General features: G+C 48.6%; 1 protein-coding gene across 1 annotated transcript in view; it reads left to right on the plus strand.

Moving 5' to 3' along the window:
• Rcor1 (REST corepressor 1) overlaps positions 1-9,564 on the plus strand; it is a 75,212-nt gene extending 65,648 nt beyond the window's left edge. The window contains 4 exon segments of the mRNA XM_032908482.1: positions 5,219-5,296; positions 5,507-5,564; positions 6,435-6,664; positions 9,402-9,564. Coding sequence (XP_032764373.1) covers positions 5,219-5,296; positions 5,507-5,564; positions 6,435-6,664; positions 9,402-9,443 — 408 coding nt within the window. The 3' untranslated portion in view covers positions 9,444-9,564.
• Positions 9,565-18,107: the final 8,543 nt, after the last annotated feature.

Consider the following 18,107-nt stretch of genomic DNA (forward strand, 5'->3'; position numbering starts at 1 on the left):
GGAGCTGGGGACCCGAACCCAGGGCCTTTAGCTTCCTAGGCAAGCGCTCTACCACTGAGAGCTAAATCCCCAACCCTGAGCCATTTTATAGAGAGAAATTCATATGACTATTTATATAAATAAAAAGTGTATGTGTGTGCATATGTTTGTGTTTGTGTGTGTGCGTGCGCGTATGTACGTGTGCACGTATGTACGTGTGCGCGTGTGTGAGTGTGTGTGCATACCACTGACTTTTACAGTATAATACACTCAAGTAACCTTTATCTGTGTCGGGGATAGAGCACTGCCTGTAGTGCCCTCACCACCATCCCCTTCAAGCTCTGAGACTCCATCATACCTCTCACCCCTTCGCCGCCTCCCAGGAGAGGGCTGCTGTTGCGATTTTGAAGTGCAGATTCTGGGCTGAGGCTTGTAATGTAGTCAGTGGTAGAACACTTGCTCAGTTTGTGGGACGCCCTGGGTTTGGTTTTCACCACCGTTAAAAGAACCGTCTGGGATTGTTTCAGTCTGCCTCTATTGTATTACCTAAGGGGATGGTTTTGGGGTTTTATGAGATGTGCCGTGTTTTATAAAGCTCTACTTTTGATCTGCTCTTTCTCATTCTTTAGAAACACCCACTAGCAGTACATATGCTGTGGTGGACATTTGGGTTGTTTGCATTGGGGCTGTTACACAAGCTGTTCCCATAGTAGTTATGAATCTGGGCTGTGTGCTTGCATCTCTGTAGAGCGCGTCCCTTAGATCCCGCGGAGGACGACAGGTTGTCCGTCCTATGTCCAGGGCTTTCCTCAGCGTCCTTCCAGTTCACACGTACTTTGTGCTGTGCCAGCCCCTCCCACCCACAGTCCACTGTGGACTGACCTGTGTGTTCTGGGCACCACCTCCCTACCTCCTACTCACTGTTGTCCACCTTCCCCCCCCCAGTTGTCACAACAGAAATATCATACCCAGGCATGGCTGACCCTCCTCAGGGTGACGTTGCCGTCTCCAGTGATAATGGTTGTTGTACTTGCTGCCAGCACTTGTCTTTAAATTGTGGCCTTTCTCTGGTGTGTTGTGATGAGGTCTCCTTGGGCTTCATTGACATCGCTTACCTGCCACTTAGTTGTCAGCCCTGAGGCTGTCCTCGTTTTTGAGGATGTCTACCCTGTCTTTGTCCTTGGTTTTCTACTGGACTGATTTTAGGGGTGAGTGTGTTTATTTAACACTGACATGCCACTTAGCTCAGGCTGGCCACAGACTGTATCTCCTCATGGAGCTGCCCTTTTTCCAGCTCTAAATTCTTTCCTATCCATCTCATGGATAATTTACCACTTTGTTCTTCCCCTACTCCTGTTAACTGTATTTTCTGAAATTAATTAAAGAAGCACGGTTTCCCATGTTTTTTCTTCCTAGGTTGGTAGGTTTTTGAGTGCTGATAAGAAAGAAGCTTGCAGGGGCACAGACAGTACAGGCAAAGGCCTGTACACATAAGATAAGTTCATCTTCCTAAAGAACCTCTCTCAGGTGAGGGCCTGTGCAGAATGTCATCTAAGCCTTGTTGGCCCAGCCTTTGACCTTTGACCTCGAGCCTACTGAGAAGTCCGTTTCTGGGTGTGGTGTTGCATGTAGGTGTTTGAGTGCGAACATCTATTTGACCAACTGTTGGTTACTGAAAAGTTTCCCCTGTGGGGCATTGAGACCTTTGTTTGAAAGTGGGCAGGTCTGGGTTTATGCTCTCCGGTCTGCTGTCTGCCCTTCACCAATGCCTGATGCCCTGGTCTGTGACATGCGTTCTGTGTGTGGTAGGGAAGCCAGCTAGGTCTCTCCTACCCTTGGCCCTGTCCTTTCTCCTTAAGACTTTGTATCACCTTTTCAGTTCCAGAAAAAGCAATTCTACTCAAATTTTGATTAAGATTTTGTTACAGCTATTAAATTAATACCTTTTGTTTTGTTTTATATTGTTTTAAGACAGTATCTCTGTGTAGCCCTTACCTGTCCTGAAACTCGCTCTGTAGACCTGGCAGCCTCAAACTCAGAGATCTGCCTGTTAGATAAAGGCATGTTTCACTACCACTGCCAGCTCTCAAATTACTATATTTTTTAATATTATTTATTTAATGTATGAGTACACTGCTTTCTTCAGACACACCAGAAGAGAGCATCAGATCCCATTACAGATGGTTCTGAGCCATCTGGGATTTGAACTCAGGACCTCTGGAAGAGCAGTCAGTGCTCTTAACCACTGAGCCATCTCTCCAGCCCCTGAAATTATTATCCTTATAGGGTTTTTTGATTAGAGATGATATTCCCCATCCACCTATACAGATCTTTAATTATTTGTGTTGTATCATTTTTGATGTGCAAGGCTTACACATCCTTCAATTCTAAGATATTTGGTACATTTGGGGTGCTCTTATTATAGGTGTTTGGGGAGAGTGTGTCAGTGATGGGAGTTGTACCTGAGACTGCAGGCATAGCACCAGTTATGCATCGAGTTCATGGCTATAACGTTGACTTATCATGGTCAGCTTCACAATCTAGAGCAGGCCTTCCATCTGTCGGTGTTCTTCTCCCCTCTCTGTCCTTTGCTCTTCCTGTCTCTCCTCCTCCTCTTGGTTGATGAGGCTGCGTGATGGGGAGCCAGCTGTCAGAGGTGGTCGGGCTCCAGATGGTGGAACTGACAGCTCTGCCTTTCCTTAGTTTAAGGAGGCAGCACAGACAAGGGGCAAGCATCCTCCCAGAGTCTAATCTGCTGCCAGCACAGCTATGCTCTGATCTTAGGGGACTCACTTAATCTTCCTAGAGACCTCTTTTCAAATGAGAAGATTAATCCTTACAGTCTGATCTGCCTGGGCTGCTGTGCTAGGACACTGTTGGTGTTGCCTACAGTGGGGGAGCTCTGCTGAGTGGGGATGCAGGGGTGATGCTAACTGTAAAAGGAAGGGACACTCTTTTCTCAGCAGGGTCAAGGATGAGAGTGTTTTTGATTTAAATTAACTACTCAGATTGGCAGTTTTGAAGAGGGAGGGCTTAGAGCCTAACATAGTCATGAGGAGACAGAAGCTTAGATGCACTTGGAGAGTCCAAACGGCAGCCAGTCAGTGGATTGGTAACTTTAGGAACCTAATTTTGCAGGTATGTCAAGGAAAGACTCACTTCAAAGGAACAAAATACATGATTGACCAGTTCAAGAAGCCTCACTGGTTGCTGTGTTGAAAGCTACAGAAGCCATTTTGAACTCTTTGAATCTATATAGGGCTATAAGAAAAGAAGATGGTGGTGGGGCCAGCAGCCTCTCTCTCCCTGTGAGCAGGGGAAACAAAGGCTTCTGCCAGAAGCCTATACTCTACTCCTGGCTTTCAGGAGCCGCATAACTTTGAAGACTGAGGGCTGGGGCTAGAGTGTCCTCCTCTCAGTGGGTAAGCTTGTGGCAGGAGGTTCTGAGGAGAGAATGAGTGGTCTCACAGGACAGAAGAGTCCCCCTGAACAAGATACAGTATGGTATGTTTACCTAGGAGGTTTGGGGGCAGGGGGTGGAGGAGCAATAGGGCAGCTACATCGGTACATGGCTTGTTTTTTCTTTAAATGCCACACAGCAGTATCCTGATTCTTACTCAATTTCCTTTCCAGTTGACAACTATGTTGACCACTAAACTGTCTGTTGTAACTCTAAACCCTGGGTTCTAGCTCTCTACCTATCCTTGGTGGGTTTTCTGAAGACAAGGCGTACTCCCTAGCCTGGGCTGGTCTCCAAGTCTAAGTCCAAACTTGTGAGTTGGAGACAGAACCAGCATGGGCTACAAAGTGAGAACTTATCTCAAAGAACAACCCAGCCCAAAGCACTTAACAAAACGGAATTTTAAAAGACTGTGTAGAAGCCAGAAGTAGTCGTGCACACGAGAGCAGGGGTAGGCCCGTCTCTGGTCGTGTGAGGCCACCGCAAGTTCAGGTCTGCTATGCTACATAGTAAGATCCTATCTTGAAAACACAGGACAGACAAAAAGGAAAAAAAGAATACGTTGGTATAAAAGGCTGTTTAAGAAGCCAGATGGGGCCTAGTGAAATCGCCTAGATGAAACTCATCTAAGTCCCCCAAAGCCCCAAAGGAGGAATCAACTGTACAGAGTTGTCTGCTGATGGCCACACTCAACACTTCAAACTAATTTTTGAAAGAGGCAAAAATGAAGGCAGAAAGCAGAGCCTGGTGAGACGAGCTGCGTCTCCGCTCTTTAGGAGGCTGAGGCAGGAGGGCAGCATGCTCAGCCCAGTCCAGGATAGCCTAGGAACGTAGCAAGACTCTTGTATTAAGGGTATAGCAGGGCTGTGTGTGTGTGTGTGTGTGCGCGCGCGCGCGCGCGCGTGTGTGTGTGTCTGTCTGTCTGTCTGTCTGTCTGTCTGTCTGTCTATGTATTAGTGATAGAGTCAGGTCTTAAGCTTCTGTCCAGTACAGGGAAGGGGAATTAAATGGTGTGCCGTGTCTTTCCTAAAGTCTTGCTTTAAATGTTACTTCACTAGTAAGGTTTCTTCTTAGCCAGGCGATCCTAGCACTTGGGAGGTAGAGGCGGGGGATCCCTGAGAGTTCAAGGCCAGCCTGGTCTACAGAGTGAATTCCAAGACCTCCAAGAGTACACAGAGAAACCCTGACTGAGAAACAAAACAAAAGCAGAAACGATTTCTTTCTTTGGTGATGCCTGCCCCTCCTGAAGCTTTGGTGCTCTCCTGTCTCACTTCTGGTCTTTCCTTCTGTGGCTTTTTCTTTTTTTTTTTTTTTTTTTTTTTTTTTTTGGAGCTGGGGAACAGACAGGGCCCTTCTAGGCAAGCACTCTACCGCTGAGCTAAATCCCCAACCCCCTGTGGCTTTTTCAAAAACGAGAATGTTAAAAGTCAGAGGTCCACCCCATCACACATGGGAAATGTCCTATCCTGAGAGCTGCAGGACAAGGACACACTTGTCTGTCTCCTTTGGGTATCCACGGGGCATTAAAAAGAATGTGGCTGAATTCTTTCCTCCTCTCTGCGTCTCATGACATACATGTATGCATGCATGCATACATATAAAACTCAGTGTGCTAAGTCAGGCAAAAAATAGGAAAAAGATCATTTGTGAGAAGGTGAAGACATTACATCTGGAGTTAGGCTTGTAAGGATTTTGCTGTCATGGTTGTCCTTTTTCCCCATCAGAGATGACTTTCCCAATTCTCATTTATTTAAAACAAAACTCTTTTCTCTCTCTTAGATTCAGAACATGAAGCAGACAAACAGCGCTCTTAAGGAAAAGCTCGCTGGTGGGATAGAGCCTTATCGACTTCCGGAGGTAGGGTTCTATTGATCGTAGAACCAGGGTGGAGTTTATGTGCTTGAAATGTTGGTATCTGTTTGGTACATATCTTTAATGTGTCTTGTTTTGGAAAGATATAGATATAATTTTAGGAACCAAGTTTGTATCAAAATCCTGACATGAAAAAAATTCATTGAGCTTCCATAAAGATGATGTAACAAGTTGACAATCCATTTGGATATCTAGGTTATTCAGAAATGTAACGCACGCTGGACGACAGAAGAGCAGCTTCTCGCCGTACAAGGTACGAGGGGGCTCTCCTTAGTGCATGGAAACTAACTCTGAAGTTGCTCTCACAGCAGCTCCGTCTCCTGGCCATGTGTGTGTGTGCACCCATGTGGTTGCTAAGGATTGAACCTAGGGCCATTCTGGGCAGATGCTACACCACTGTGAAACACCCTCAGTCCGCTTAGTTTTGAAAGTCTCAGCTTCTGCTCAGGCTGGCTGGGAACTCAGAATCCCTCTGCTTCAGACTCCCAGGGGCTGGAGTTACAGGCCTAGGCCTTTCCTGTCTTTTAAACGCGTGAAAGCCACAGTTGTCTAAGCTGTGAGTGCGTTCTACTTTAGAGTTCGCTCATTGCACTCTGAATGGGTGAGCAGGAATCTCAGAGGACAAAGGGAGTGTGAGCGTGAGAAGAAGAAAGGGAATGTTTTAGACCAGAACTCTGAACAGGCCAAGCGGAACGTCCACAGCAGCTCGCGTGTATGACGTCAGAGGTCTCCAGTAGGCAGGATTTTACTAAGCTTCTATGCCGTCGTCCATCTGTAAGACACCTCTAAAGGTGACTGCCTTGTTTTTCTGCTCCTGTAACATAATGTCCATCAGTAAGTGCTTTACCTGCTCGGCCATCTCCTGCCTCAGTTGTGCTGTTTAAAAAATGGTAACAGCGCTTGCTGCTCCCTCAGAGGAGCCAGGTTTGCTCCCGAGGGCCTCCATGTGATTCCAGTTCGAGATTTCATTCCACTCTGCAGGCACAAGGGTCCCGTGTGGTACACAGACACGTATGCAGGAAAAACTCTCGCATGCATAAAATAAAAGTAAATAGATAAATAAAAGTTTAAACTTTTTTCTCCTATACTAAATTTTTTAAAAAATATTCTCTTCTGTCCTTAGCCATTAGGAAATACGGGCGGGATTTTCAGGCAATCTCAGATGTGATCGGGAACAAGTCAGTTGTTCAGGTGAAAAACTTTTTTGTGAATTACCGGCGCCGCTTCAGCATAGATGAAGTTTTACAGGAGTGGGAAGCCGAGCATGGCAAAGAGGAGGCCAACGGGCCCACCAACCAGAAGCCTGCCAAGTCCCCGGAAAGCTCCGTCAAGATCCAGGAGGAGGAAGATGAGGTGAGTGTGGGAGGGGCCGGGCCGTCTCCTCCCTGTACCCGTGCTCAGGGCTCTGTAGCTGCTGAAGCACCTTACAGAGCCAGTCACTCAGCATCACTTACCTGTGAGTACAGCAGTGTCCGTGCTGCCTCGGGCAGCTCAACATTGTGGGCTCCCCACTCCTTCACTGCAGCCTGGCTTTCTTCTGTACTCGTAAAAGACGGTCAGAGCCTGCCGAGGAGTGGCCGTCAGTAGTCCCGAGTGCTGCCATTGTCAAGGGCTGCTCACCCTCTAGGCGAGGCTGCAGGCCTCAGGCTGTCTGGAGGGATGCCTAGCTTAAGCTGGTCCTGTGGTTGCTGGGACTTAATGTGACGTGACTGGCACTGCGATTTTTTTCTCTTCTTTTTTTTCGGAGCTGGGGACTGAACCCAGGGCCTTGCGCTTGCTAGGCAAGCGCTCTACCGCTGAGCTAAATCCCCACCCCCTGGCACTGCGATTTTGGAGATGTGACATCCATCTCATCAGGGCTGTCAGGGTGGCTCTTCCACCGGTATCAGGATTGCTTACCTACTGCCTCTCTCTACTCCCGTGTGCTCTTCTTCCTCCTCCTACGGAAGCAGCATGTGAGGCCAAGGCTAGGAGTTGTTACAAACCTGGATTTGTCCACTGGCTTAATAACTTAAGGATTGAAATTCACTTCCGATGTCTTTCCTAAACCATTCAGGAGTGATTTGGAGTTGATTGTTTTGTGTTTGTTTGGCCTTTGCTCTGGGCTCTGGGCTCTGTTCTCTTAAACGCACTAATGAATACCTTGAAGGAAAGTGAGGTCACTTCTGTGCAAGGCCAAGGTGTGTGTAAGGAAAAGCCTCTCAACACAGCGCTCTGAGAATTCAGTCCGTGAGGACTTTATTCAGTAGTGTGTGCACAAAATCTGCACCTCACCGTGTGAGCCGCACTCCTGACTTACCCAGTGCAGGGGCAGTAACGTCCAGCAGGCATGTTAACAGTTAAGCAAACAAGGGTGTTTGTGCCTTAGCAGTGAGTTTCACTTGGGTATTGACTGCTCCATTAGAAACATGTGACCTTTAAAAAATTAGAGGCGAGGAGAAAAGGAGTTAGAATTTGTGAAAATGAAGGCTTTCTAGCACGTTTCCTGCAGTGTTCCCAAGGTTTTGGAAACAAGATCAGTAGGACTGTGGCTTCCCAGTGAGCCAGCGATGAGGCGGTGCAGAGCTGAGGGTGAAGTTAGGGCTGTTGGTGTACCAGGAGGCCGGTTCTTCTGCAGGGAGCTTGGCGTCATTCTCTTCAGCCTGGCTCAGTCCTGCCAGGCTGAACCTCCCTTGTGCTGTTAATGTTCCTTCCTTGAGGTCTCCCTTGAGTGCTTCCTTTCTTGTCTGTCACCTCTTGTATGGATGGCCCTTGCTTGTCCTTCTCAGTGTGGCTGTGCCCTCTAACTGATGACGCATGCCCTAGTAGCCCGTTAGAGCGTCTCTGTGGTGTTGGACCTTCCCTGTGACTTCATTCAACCTCTCTAGAAATACAACAGCAGGGCAGAGCACAGGGCGTCACCTGCATGTCCTTCTGTCTTTTGACCATTTAAACTGGATACCTTCTTCCCACTGTTTCCTCCTCTGTGAGCTTTGGGAATCAAACTTGGGTCGCCAGAGTTGGCGATGTGAACTCTTCCATTCCGGCCCTCCCCCTTCTGGGCTCCTCACGTCGTCGCCAGCCATCGCCAGCCCTTCTGTTTGTGCTCTAAGGTTAGTTTGCAGAAGGAGACTTGGCTTGTAACGATTTCTGTTCACCAAGAGCCTGGGGACTTACCTGTTAGGGCGCTGCTTAATTGTGAGGCCAGCACTCAGGGATGGAGCCTTGGTTTCACCCTCGTATTTATCCTGTTTCTAGCAACTGGGATCTCTGTCCTCACAGGTTGGAGGACATCAGAATTCCTCCAAGTGCCACCAGCACAAAGACCTGTCAGTTTTACAGACTTTTTCAGCTAAGAAGGGAGAGCAGACCAGGAAGTCTACGATCCCACACAGAGGGTGATGGAGCGGCTGGGTTAGAGATCGCCACCAAATCAGAATGGGTGTGTGGCCAGAGAGGAGTGCCTGCTTTAGTTAGTTAACAGTTCTTTACCCGCCATTTCACCTGGAGAGCCGCACTCTTACATTCCGTATTTGTAGCTCAACTGCTTCCTCAGTAGTAAGACGCCATGCCTCTGGATAGTTAGTTTTGAGTAAAAATGCTTTCATCCTTTAAGGAGGAGTGTTCTAGGGGCTGGGGATTTAGCTCAGCGGTAGAGCGCTTACCTAGGAGCGCAAGGCCCTGGGTTGGTCCCCAGCTCGAAAAAAGAACAAAAAAAAAAAAAAAAAAAAAAGGAGGAGTGTTCTATATGCCAGGGCTCCAGCAGGGGGCAGTATCACAGCGGTCCTCTGACAGTGCATGGAATGGTTACCACAGGCAAACCCCAGTGGCCCTGCTGTCCCAGTGCTGTGGTGACATGCCCCTGGCTATTTTATCTAACCGTGCAGAGGAAGCATTATAATCCTACAACCTCACCAGATAGGGAAGCTGAGGCTTAGAAAGAGAAAAGCTGGTCCAGGGTACATCAGCACCTCCCTGCCTGGGAGCAAGAATGCCGTGCACCAGTGCACGTCTGGTGAGCGCATGCCTGCTCTCCCTCTCGAAGCACCCTGGAGCCAGTGTGTGCTGTGACGTGGCTCTCACTGGTTTCCTTCCTTTTTCCCTCCTTCAGGCTGCTTCTGTCCTCGACGTAAGATATGCATCTGCCTCATGAAAACTATGGGTAGCTTTGAACACTTGGTATGGACGACACGTTATCCAGATATCAGGTATCCCAAGACATCACCTAGCCATCTGCATCACATCTCTGTGGACAAGCAGCTATTACCAAAAAAGGCATACACTTCCGGTCCTCGCTACATCTGCCTTAATCCTTTGCTCCTTCCTCCATGCTGGCACGACTTCCCAGAGAGCTCCGTTGCATCTCACTCTGCCTAAGGGCTGGGGGACCCACGGCCTGCACACCTCCCTCGAGTCTGGGACCTACCCTCCAGTTGGCTCCCCCTGAGCCCCAACAATGGCAGCTCTCCCAGGCAACAGCTTCAGAACAGGTAGTCTTGAAAGGCCCAGCTCTGTTCCTGCATGGCCTGCAGTTTCTACTTTGTGCATAGTGTAATTCTCAGAAGGCCCAGTAGGCCTTCTAGAAAGATTCTCCCCTTCTTTTCTGGGGCAGCCACCTAAATAAAATCATGCTTCTTTGGAAATCACATCCCATCAGCAGACCACATCGTGTAACCTCCATCACCAAGCTTCTGATGCAACTCCGGTTCCCTAAAGAGAGGGCAGTTATGGCTATGGATCAGGTGGCTTCTCTCCCCTTCTCTCTCCCCTAACTCTTTCCCTCTTCTCCTTTCCAAGTGGTAAAAGCTCACTTGCAGCAACTGTCCTTGGACATTGTAGCTTAACGGGAGCGTGGACCTCAGCGCTTTCTGCCTTCAGCCTTCAGCATTGGAGTCCCAGGAAGTGGGTGCGCCCGTCTCTTCTTGATCCCCAGCCGCCACCATCACCACCCAGCTCCGAGAGATTTGGTTCATATCACTGTACCTGGTGCTTGTACATTTGGAATTGGTGCCTTCTCCTTCTGGCAACCATCCTATCAGTCCTTTTTCTGTTCAAGTGTCTTATTCAAAGTTTATTGCTTGCCAAAGATGACATCATTGAGGTGTAGCAGATGGGGAGTGTCTGCAGACTTGAGTGCAGACTTTAATGTCGGGTCAGCTCAGTAAGGATAATAGAGAAGCCAAGGATGCTTTTCTAGATGCTACACACTGTTAGCTCTCATCCTCTTGGTGCCTGGCCATTTTATGTCACTCCATGTGTCCTTTTGTGTCATTTGTGTACTGGTGTGATCACACGAGCACTGTCCCCTGTCTTTTAGCAGCAGATAGGACGGAAAGTGATGGGTGTGTCGTTAGTGAGACCGAGAGGAAACGGAACAACGTACCGAGTGGTGTGTGATGCCGAGTGTTTGGACTGGGAGCGAGCAGAGATTGCTCATGAGTGCTCTCTTACCAGACTGTGGGCCTGCAGGGCTCGAGGAGCAGCCGGCCAGACTGGGCTCGAGCATCCATGGCCTCTTGAGACCGCACTAACCATGTGGAAATACCTTTTGTTGTTGTTTGCAGCTTTCAATATTTTTTCTGCTTTCAGTACCAAAAAGGAAAAAAAAAAAGTAGATGCTTTAAAGTATTTAAGGTATGGATGGAGTTCTTAGGAATTTAAAATATGCAATTAAAATTCGGTGTTTTGTCTCCTGAGCACCTCCCCCTCCCCCTTTTTAAAGTTGGCTGATTTTCTCTTTAGAAAGAGATTCAGCTGAATAGAAATCTAGGCTGGGGATAGGGTGTACATTCTTCTTGAAGTCTGGAGAAAGGTCCTTCTGAGGTTGAGAGCTGAGGGACTCTGTCCCTCCTCTCACACCAGCCCACTGATCGGAAGAGCCAGAGAGTCACCGTGCCAGAGGCACAGCCCACAGTCCCCGCAGGGACCAGTAACAGAGGAACACTAGTAACTTTTTTTATGCTTTTATCATAAACCTGCTGTGTAGCTGAAGGGGAAGGAAAACACGGGACGAGGTCAGCCTACGCTGTGTGTATGACTCACAGGGACACTAAGGCACATACCTGATAGAACCCTGCTCGATGAGCATTTTGCATGCCCTCCCCTCCAGTGAGCAGAGCTGTGCTCCAGGGTGGCTGCTGCAATGGCTTCTCTCTCTCCCTGCCGGCAGCTCTGTGCCCATCTTCCTGCCCAGGCTGTTTTCCTTAAGGTCTGCTCCCTCTCGGCAGTGCGGGCCTCGGCAGTGCGGGCCTCGGCAGTGCGGGCCTCGGCAGTGCGGGCATGGTGATCATCTGGGATGGTGAGGCAAGCAGGGTGGCCATGCCCGGCTCCAGGCTCTGGGCTCATTCTGTCTTTGTCCTGGTTATGAGCACTGAGTGGCCTCTAGCCATGCAGAGTCAGGTGTCGCTCGGTATGGTTAAGACCAGAGTAGCTGACCTTGGCCTTTTCTCCAAGGAACAGAGGCGTGCTGTTTCCACTTGGCAGGGGAGAGCGTGGTCTTTGCCTGGCTGCTGCTGGAGTAGTCTCCATGTTTTAAACTTTTCATGACACAGTCCGCAGTGATGTAAGTCCAAGAAACTGCTTAGCTTTCAAAGCCGAGGGCTCTGGTCTGCACTGTGACTGTCATGTCAGAAGTGAGGTGCATCCACAGGTTAGGTTTGGAACGTGATGCCTGCTTCTGTGGAATGTCACTTAAGCTTTGCGATCTTAAAAAGTATCAATGGGAATGTCATAATTATATATTTTTGTGGGAAAATCTTCTAAATATAAGTTATTGTGCAAAATATAGTATCATGGACACAAATAATAGTCTAACTTTAGTTTAGAGATCCCTAAAGATATAAACTGTATTGCATATGCATTAAAAGTTTGTTTTATTTAATTTTATGTAAACATGTAAAGTGTTTAGGTAATTCTTTTCCCTTGTCCATTTAAACACCCTGTTACTTGAATATTGTTGACTGGTCAGCAGCAGTGATCAACTCTGTAATGTAGCTCTTCACCCAGAGGTCCCCATGCCTCAGTCGTGCGGTCAGATTAGTGTCACACAGTGGGTGCTGTGTCCCAGGAGCAGAGGCTCACAGCATACCTGCTGCCTCTTCGTTTATTTGTCAAAACAGCTTCCTAAGAAGGTTTCCACAGTTTCTGTACGACCCCCCAATGGCGGTCACAAACCTTAATCAAAACAACAGAAGTTGACAAAGCTCATGGTGGTGGACTAATGAAGCAGGAGCTCTGTTTATACAGTTTTCCCAGTGCTGTGTCTGAGTGAGCTCCGTGTCACTTTAAATTCAGCTCTACCCTGCTTCGTTTTCTGACTATGAGATGTACTATTGGTAAAATTGCACACCAAAAATAAGCCAAACAGTGCATTACATACACTAACTAACTGGATCCCTGCTTTCATGTAAGCAAAGGAAAGACACGTCTCACGTCCGTCCTGTTGTACACCTAGTGACCCAGGATTCAAGTTTTTAATATCAAGTAAGTCTTGCCCCAGACTGACCACAGGCAGTCTGAGGTCACCTGAGTCTAATGACCGTGTGCAATGAATGCCCTTTCCGCCCCTCCCTGGGTCTCAGCTTCTCCTCACTGCAGCGAAGCACAATTGCAGGAGCGTCTCAGTCCACCGGGAAGGTCAGCAGAGTCTATGCATGTTGTAAAGTAATAAGTGTTTACAGTCTCCTTCTCTCAAACGAACATTTATCCTGGAGTGGATAGCATTCCATTATGTAGACTTAAAACTTTGCTAAGTGCTTTTTAGATTGCTTAAAATTTTTTCAAGATTTTAAAAGATGTATAAGGTTAAGTTTGCAAATATAACGGAAATGCTGTATATCTTTTGAAGTGATAAAATCCATGTTAAAATTTTAAAGAAGACATGTTGTAATAACGCTGTTGTAAGTAACATTTCCATGCCTCTCTTTGCTTGTTTTCTAGTTCAGCACAGTCATCGTGCAAGTGTCCATAGCATTATAACTGCTTAGCCATTGAGTTATTATAACATTTGTTAGTGGAGATTGGGAAATCTATTTGTGAAATTCTGCAGAATTCATTTTTCTATTTCCAATATTTGCTGAAGTTAAATAAAAATTTTCAAGCCATTGATGTAATAAAATATGAAACAAAACAATTTTTGGTATCCCTATGTCCGTCCATCTTCCTACAGAATGGGGTGTTTTTCTCTCCTTCCAAGCAGGCCTGGGGTCTCTGTATTATCACCCCAGTGTTTGACCCTGTGAGACAAACATCTGGGGGTGACCTTTGCTCTTAGCTTTTAGCTCTACCAGAATGATTTGAAAATCTTCTGTGACTGGCTTATAGCTGGCATCAAATTGCACTGTGTCTTTCATAAAGTTTGTGGTGTTGAAGTCTGTGGTGCAAAAGTCAGATAAGGGAAGTTTTTGTCGTTAGCTGTTTTTCTGTTGCCAGTCTCGCCAAGCTTTAGCCCTGCACAGTCCCTGCTGTGGGGAGCTGACCACTGCTTCTGTTGCCTCTTGTCAGCAAAGTATAGCCTCAGTGCCTGAGCAGTGGGCGGAGTCTTGACAGCCTTTGTGGCCTTCCCTTTTCTAGCCAGGATGTATGCTAGCGAGCTTTCTTTGCACCAACAAATGCATCACGGTAAGTCTGGTTACGTAGGAAGGCTTATTGGTGCACAGTTTCGAAGGCCCTCATCCATGACCTCTTGCCTTCAAATTTTATGACAGTGTCTCACTGTGTAGCCTGTTGGCCCTCTTTGAAATAGCAAAGTCATTTACTTCCTATCTGAGACAGGGCAAGAAACAAACAGGAAGCCCAAAGGCCAGCACTCCCATAATCCCTGGGAAGCCCCAAGTCCCCATTGACTGACCTGAAGACTTTTGTTAGGCCCCAACTTTCTTTTTTCTATTTTTTCTATTTTTCAGAGCTGGGGACTGAACCCAGGGCCTTGTGTTTGCTAGGCAAGCGCTCTACCACTGAGCTAAATTCCCAACCCCAGGCCCCAACTTTCAAAGGCAGGAATCTAAGTTTCAAAGCCAACATTGCCTCAAACAAAACTTGTAGTAAGTGGATGGAATCCCTCTCTGTGTGTGTGTCTGCCTCCATTAACATCCTAGAATGACACAAAGGGAAAGCATGTGGCCCAGGGATAGCGTTGTACACATGGCTCAGAACCAGCACTGCGGGAGCGCCTGGCGGGGAAGGGTACACATAAGCGTGTGTGTGTGTGTGTGTGTGTGTGTGTGTGTGTGTGTGTGTGTGTGTGTGTGTGTGTGTGTGTGTGTGTGTGTGTGTGTGTGTGCGTGGCAAGGCATGTGTCGTGTGTGTGTGTGTGTGTGTCTGTCTGTCTGCAGAGTCTTGGGGCTTGTCCTGACACGATTCCATGTGTCGTGGGGAACCTGAGAGCGACATTCTAGAGATGAGACAAGGCTCTGAGAACCCAGTGCCAGACTGGTGGTGATGGCAAGGGAGAAAAATGAAAGGAGTGAGGGCTGAGAATAGCACCTGGGCCTTCACCAGGAGATGGAGAAAGACCTAGAAGGAAGCAGCGAAGGGATGGAGGGTGGGGCCTGCCAGACACCACCATGTGTCTGCCAGGACAGCCACAGAGCAGGAGCCTCTGAGCATGGTCTTTATTGACTACGAAGATTCACTTGGAGGGAAGGACCCTTTCAAAGACCAACATAGCTGTGTAGAAGCTTCAAGTAGGTGAGGAAGGCTATATGTCCCCAAATCAAAGCCACGAAGGCCTCAGGTCAAGGCCCATTTCCTCCCATCTAAACATAAGAGGCGGGCGGCTCCATGTAGCAGGCTTCTACGAGGTCACCTGTAACTATTTTTTTTTTTTAATCTTATTTTTAATGGTTGTTTTTAAATGCTTTAACCTCTTTTAGTCCACCACCCACCAGAGGTACTGGGGAAGTGGACCTGTTTAGAAAGGTTCTTTGGAGCAACTCCCATCTGTGCTGTCTGGAAATCGGCAGTTCAGTTCACGGGTCTGCAGCGGCGGCTTGATCCACTCGCAAGCGCTTCATGGCTGCCCCAGCAGTGATGCCAGTCCAGTTGGGTAGAGTCTGGATAGCAAACCCGAGTCAGCAGCGGAGGCAGCAGAGACAGCCAGGCCTCAGCCTCAGCACAAGTCAGCAGGAGACACCAAGAATAGCAAGTTCTCCAACTGCTTCTCTCTCGGGGAAGTGAAGATCAGAGAAAACCCGAGACCAACAAGTGTTGCACAGCTAGCTCCATGAGCAAGCCTAGCTCAGCCCCTGTCCAGACATCTCGTGTCCTCCACGGGTTTTGCTTCAGCACGGGTCTTGTTTATAAAGTCCTGACAAACAGACCTCAACTATGAAATGTAAGGCAAACCAATACTCGCGATTGCGAGCGAAGGAACTCATCTCATGTCCTTCCACGTACTCATGTTAACGAAGCCTCCTCCTTTGCTTCAGCTAGACATTCCTTTACGAGTCTACTCTGTCACCCGCGCCTACTTCAGGAAAACATTCTTTCACGTGCTCGTTACGTGTGCTCCCCAGCAAAACGCCATCCAACACAACTGACTTTCCAAAGGACCCTTAGTCTCCACTTGAGTCACCCCTGGTCCTCTCCCAGCCCTGACGTTGGAGAGGTGTGACTGAAACGCTCACAGGTCTCCCACGGGGGACTCCCCACAGCTCGGGGATGCCTGAAGGAGCGAAGTCCTCAAGGCTCGTGTGAAGAGGAGAGCCATGTTAAAGGAAAGACAAGGGACTGCCCACATGGTGGCTGTCATTTGAGGACAAGGAAACCAAGACTTAGAAAAGCATGTGTCTTAGTTAGGGTTGCCATTGCTGTAGAGAGACACCGTGACTAAGGCAACTCTCTTTTTTTTTTTTTTTTTTTTTTTGGATCTTTTTTTTTTCGGAGCTGGGGACCGAATCCAGGGCCTTGCGCTTCCTAGGCAAGCGCTCTACCACTGAGCTAAATCCCCAACCCCTAAGGCAACTCTCATAAGGTCTCATAAGGACAACATTGAATTGGGGCTGGCTTACAGGTTCAGCGGTTCAGTCCATTGTCACCAAGGCGGAAACATCCAGGCAGGTGTGTTGGAGGAGGAGGTGAGAGTTCTACATCTCCATCTGAAGGCCTGCCTCTAGGCGACGCCTGGCCCCCATGAGGTTAGGAGGAGTGTCTCTTTGCCCACCCCCACAGTGACACTTCGCCCAACAAGGGTGCACCTCATAGCTCCACTCCCTGGGCCGCGCATATGCAAACCACCACAGCACGTCTGCCTGTGTCTCGCAGCTAACAAATGCCAGTGTTGGGTTAAGGTGCCCTACTCCGTGGTCAAGCTCTCTTCGGGTTCCACCGTACCATGCAGCGGTAGGTCATGGAGTCTTGGGGTCTTTGCTCTCATCCCCCGACCATTTCAAGCCCTTTGATCTGTAAACAGGAAGAGTGTGACCCAGTTGTCAGACCCAGCTGTCCTGTGTGGAACACAGGCTGACTTTATAAAGTAGTCTGTGGCTGGACCCCTGTGGGCGGAGCCAAGGCGTCCATCACTCACTGGTCTGTAAATACTCACTTTGACATCCATTACCCGCCTCCCACTTCACCCCCAGTAAGGGGGGGGGTCCTCAAGGATTTTTATGACATCCCCAGCTCATCTCCAACCTTAGAGGAGTGCGTGCGTGAGACTTGCTGCTAGTTTGTTCGGGTGGTAAGACTCAACAAGGTATTACCTCCACCATGCATCTGCTCCCATAGCTCAGGACTGCTCTAAGGGAACTCCTTGCTACATTCCATGGCCTTTTCATGGGCGGTCCTTGAGATTCTCTGGGGCCACAGAGATTGCCCAGCCCTTTATGTGTGAGACCTGGCCCTCTGTGGCCTGAGGAGGCCTAGTGATCAGCAGTCTATACTCTGTGAGGCCATGGTCTTTACCAATCCTGTGCGCCACCAGACAGCCTCAGCAGGACCCAGTATGGGATTTGGCCTATGACTTCCCTAGCTGCAGGGTTCTCTGGTGACGTTTCTCCGGCTCTCCTAAGATCATCAGGGTCATGGTTCCCCATGGCACCCCCTCCAGTTCTGTGTGCCTTGTGTCTTTCCTTAGCTGTTAGGATGTTTGGATATCTGGCGTAGACTACTTAGACAGAAAAATGGCCTTTTTTCACTTCTGACTTTGAAGGCTGGAAGGACAGTGCAGTTCAAAGTGAGGGCGCCCTAGCTACATCCCATCAAGAAGTTTGGCACTGGTAAGAGTGTGTGAGAGAATGAGCTACTGTGGGGAAACAGAATCCCAGATGCTGTTCTCACAACAAACTCAGGATTCGCAAGAGTCTTCTAGAGCAGGATCTCCACTGGCCCGAGGACCTTGACTAAAGGCGCTCCCACCACACCGTTTAAACATCGGTGCCTGCCCTCTGCGCTGTGTCAGTGGAACCCGCACAAGGTTGGCAAGGGATTTGGGCTATCCTGCTGCTGCTAGTCTGCATGCTGAGATGTCTCAGACAACCTGCTGGAGAAGGTTGACCAGGCCACCAGACCCGTGCATAAAGCCACCAGAGGTCACATAATGACAGAGTGGGCAAACCCATCCAGGTGAGCACTGGCCCTAGGGACAGTGGCTTCTGATAGCAGCTATTGTCTGGTGGTGCACTTTGGTACATAGTACAGAGGCTGACAGTTGGCGAGGATGGGGGAAGATTCAGGCTACAGGGAAGGGCTAATTTCTCGAGTTTTGGAGCCTGGGGTGCTGCTGCGTGCTAAGCTCTCAGAGACGGAACCCCAAGTCCCTAACTCCAGCTCCTGAGCCTTAATCACCCCTGGCTCTGTAAGGCATGACCCAGTCCCCCAT

This window comes from Rattus rattus, chromosome 7, assembly GCF_011064425.1.
Source record: "Rattus rattus isolate New Zealand chromosome 7, Rrattus_CSIRO_v1, whole genome shotgun sequence".
Taxonomy (NCBI): Eukaryota; Metazoa; Chordata; class Mammalia; order Rodentia; family Muridae; genus Rattus; species Rattus rattus.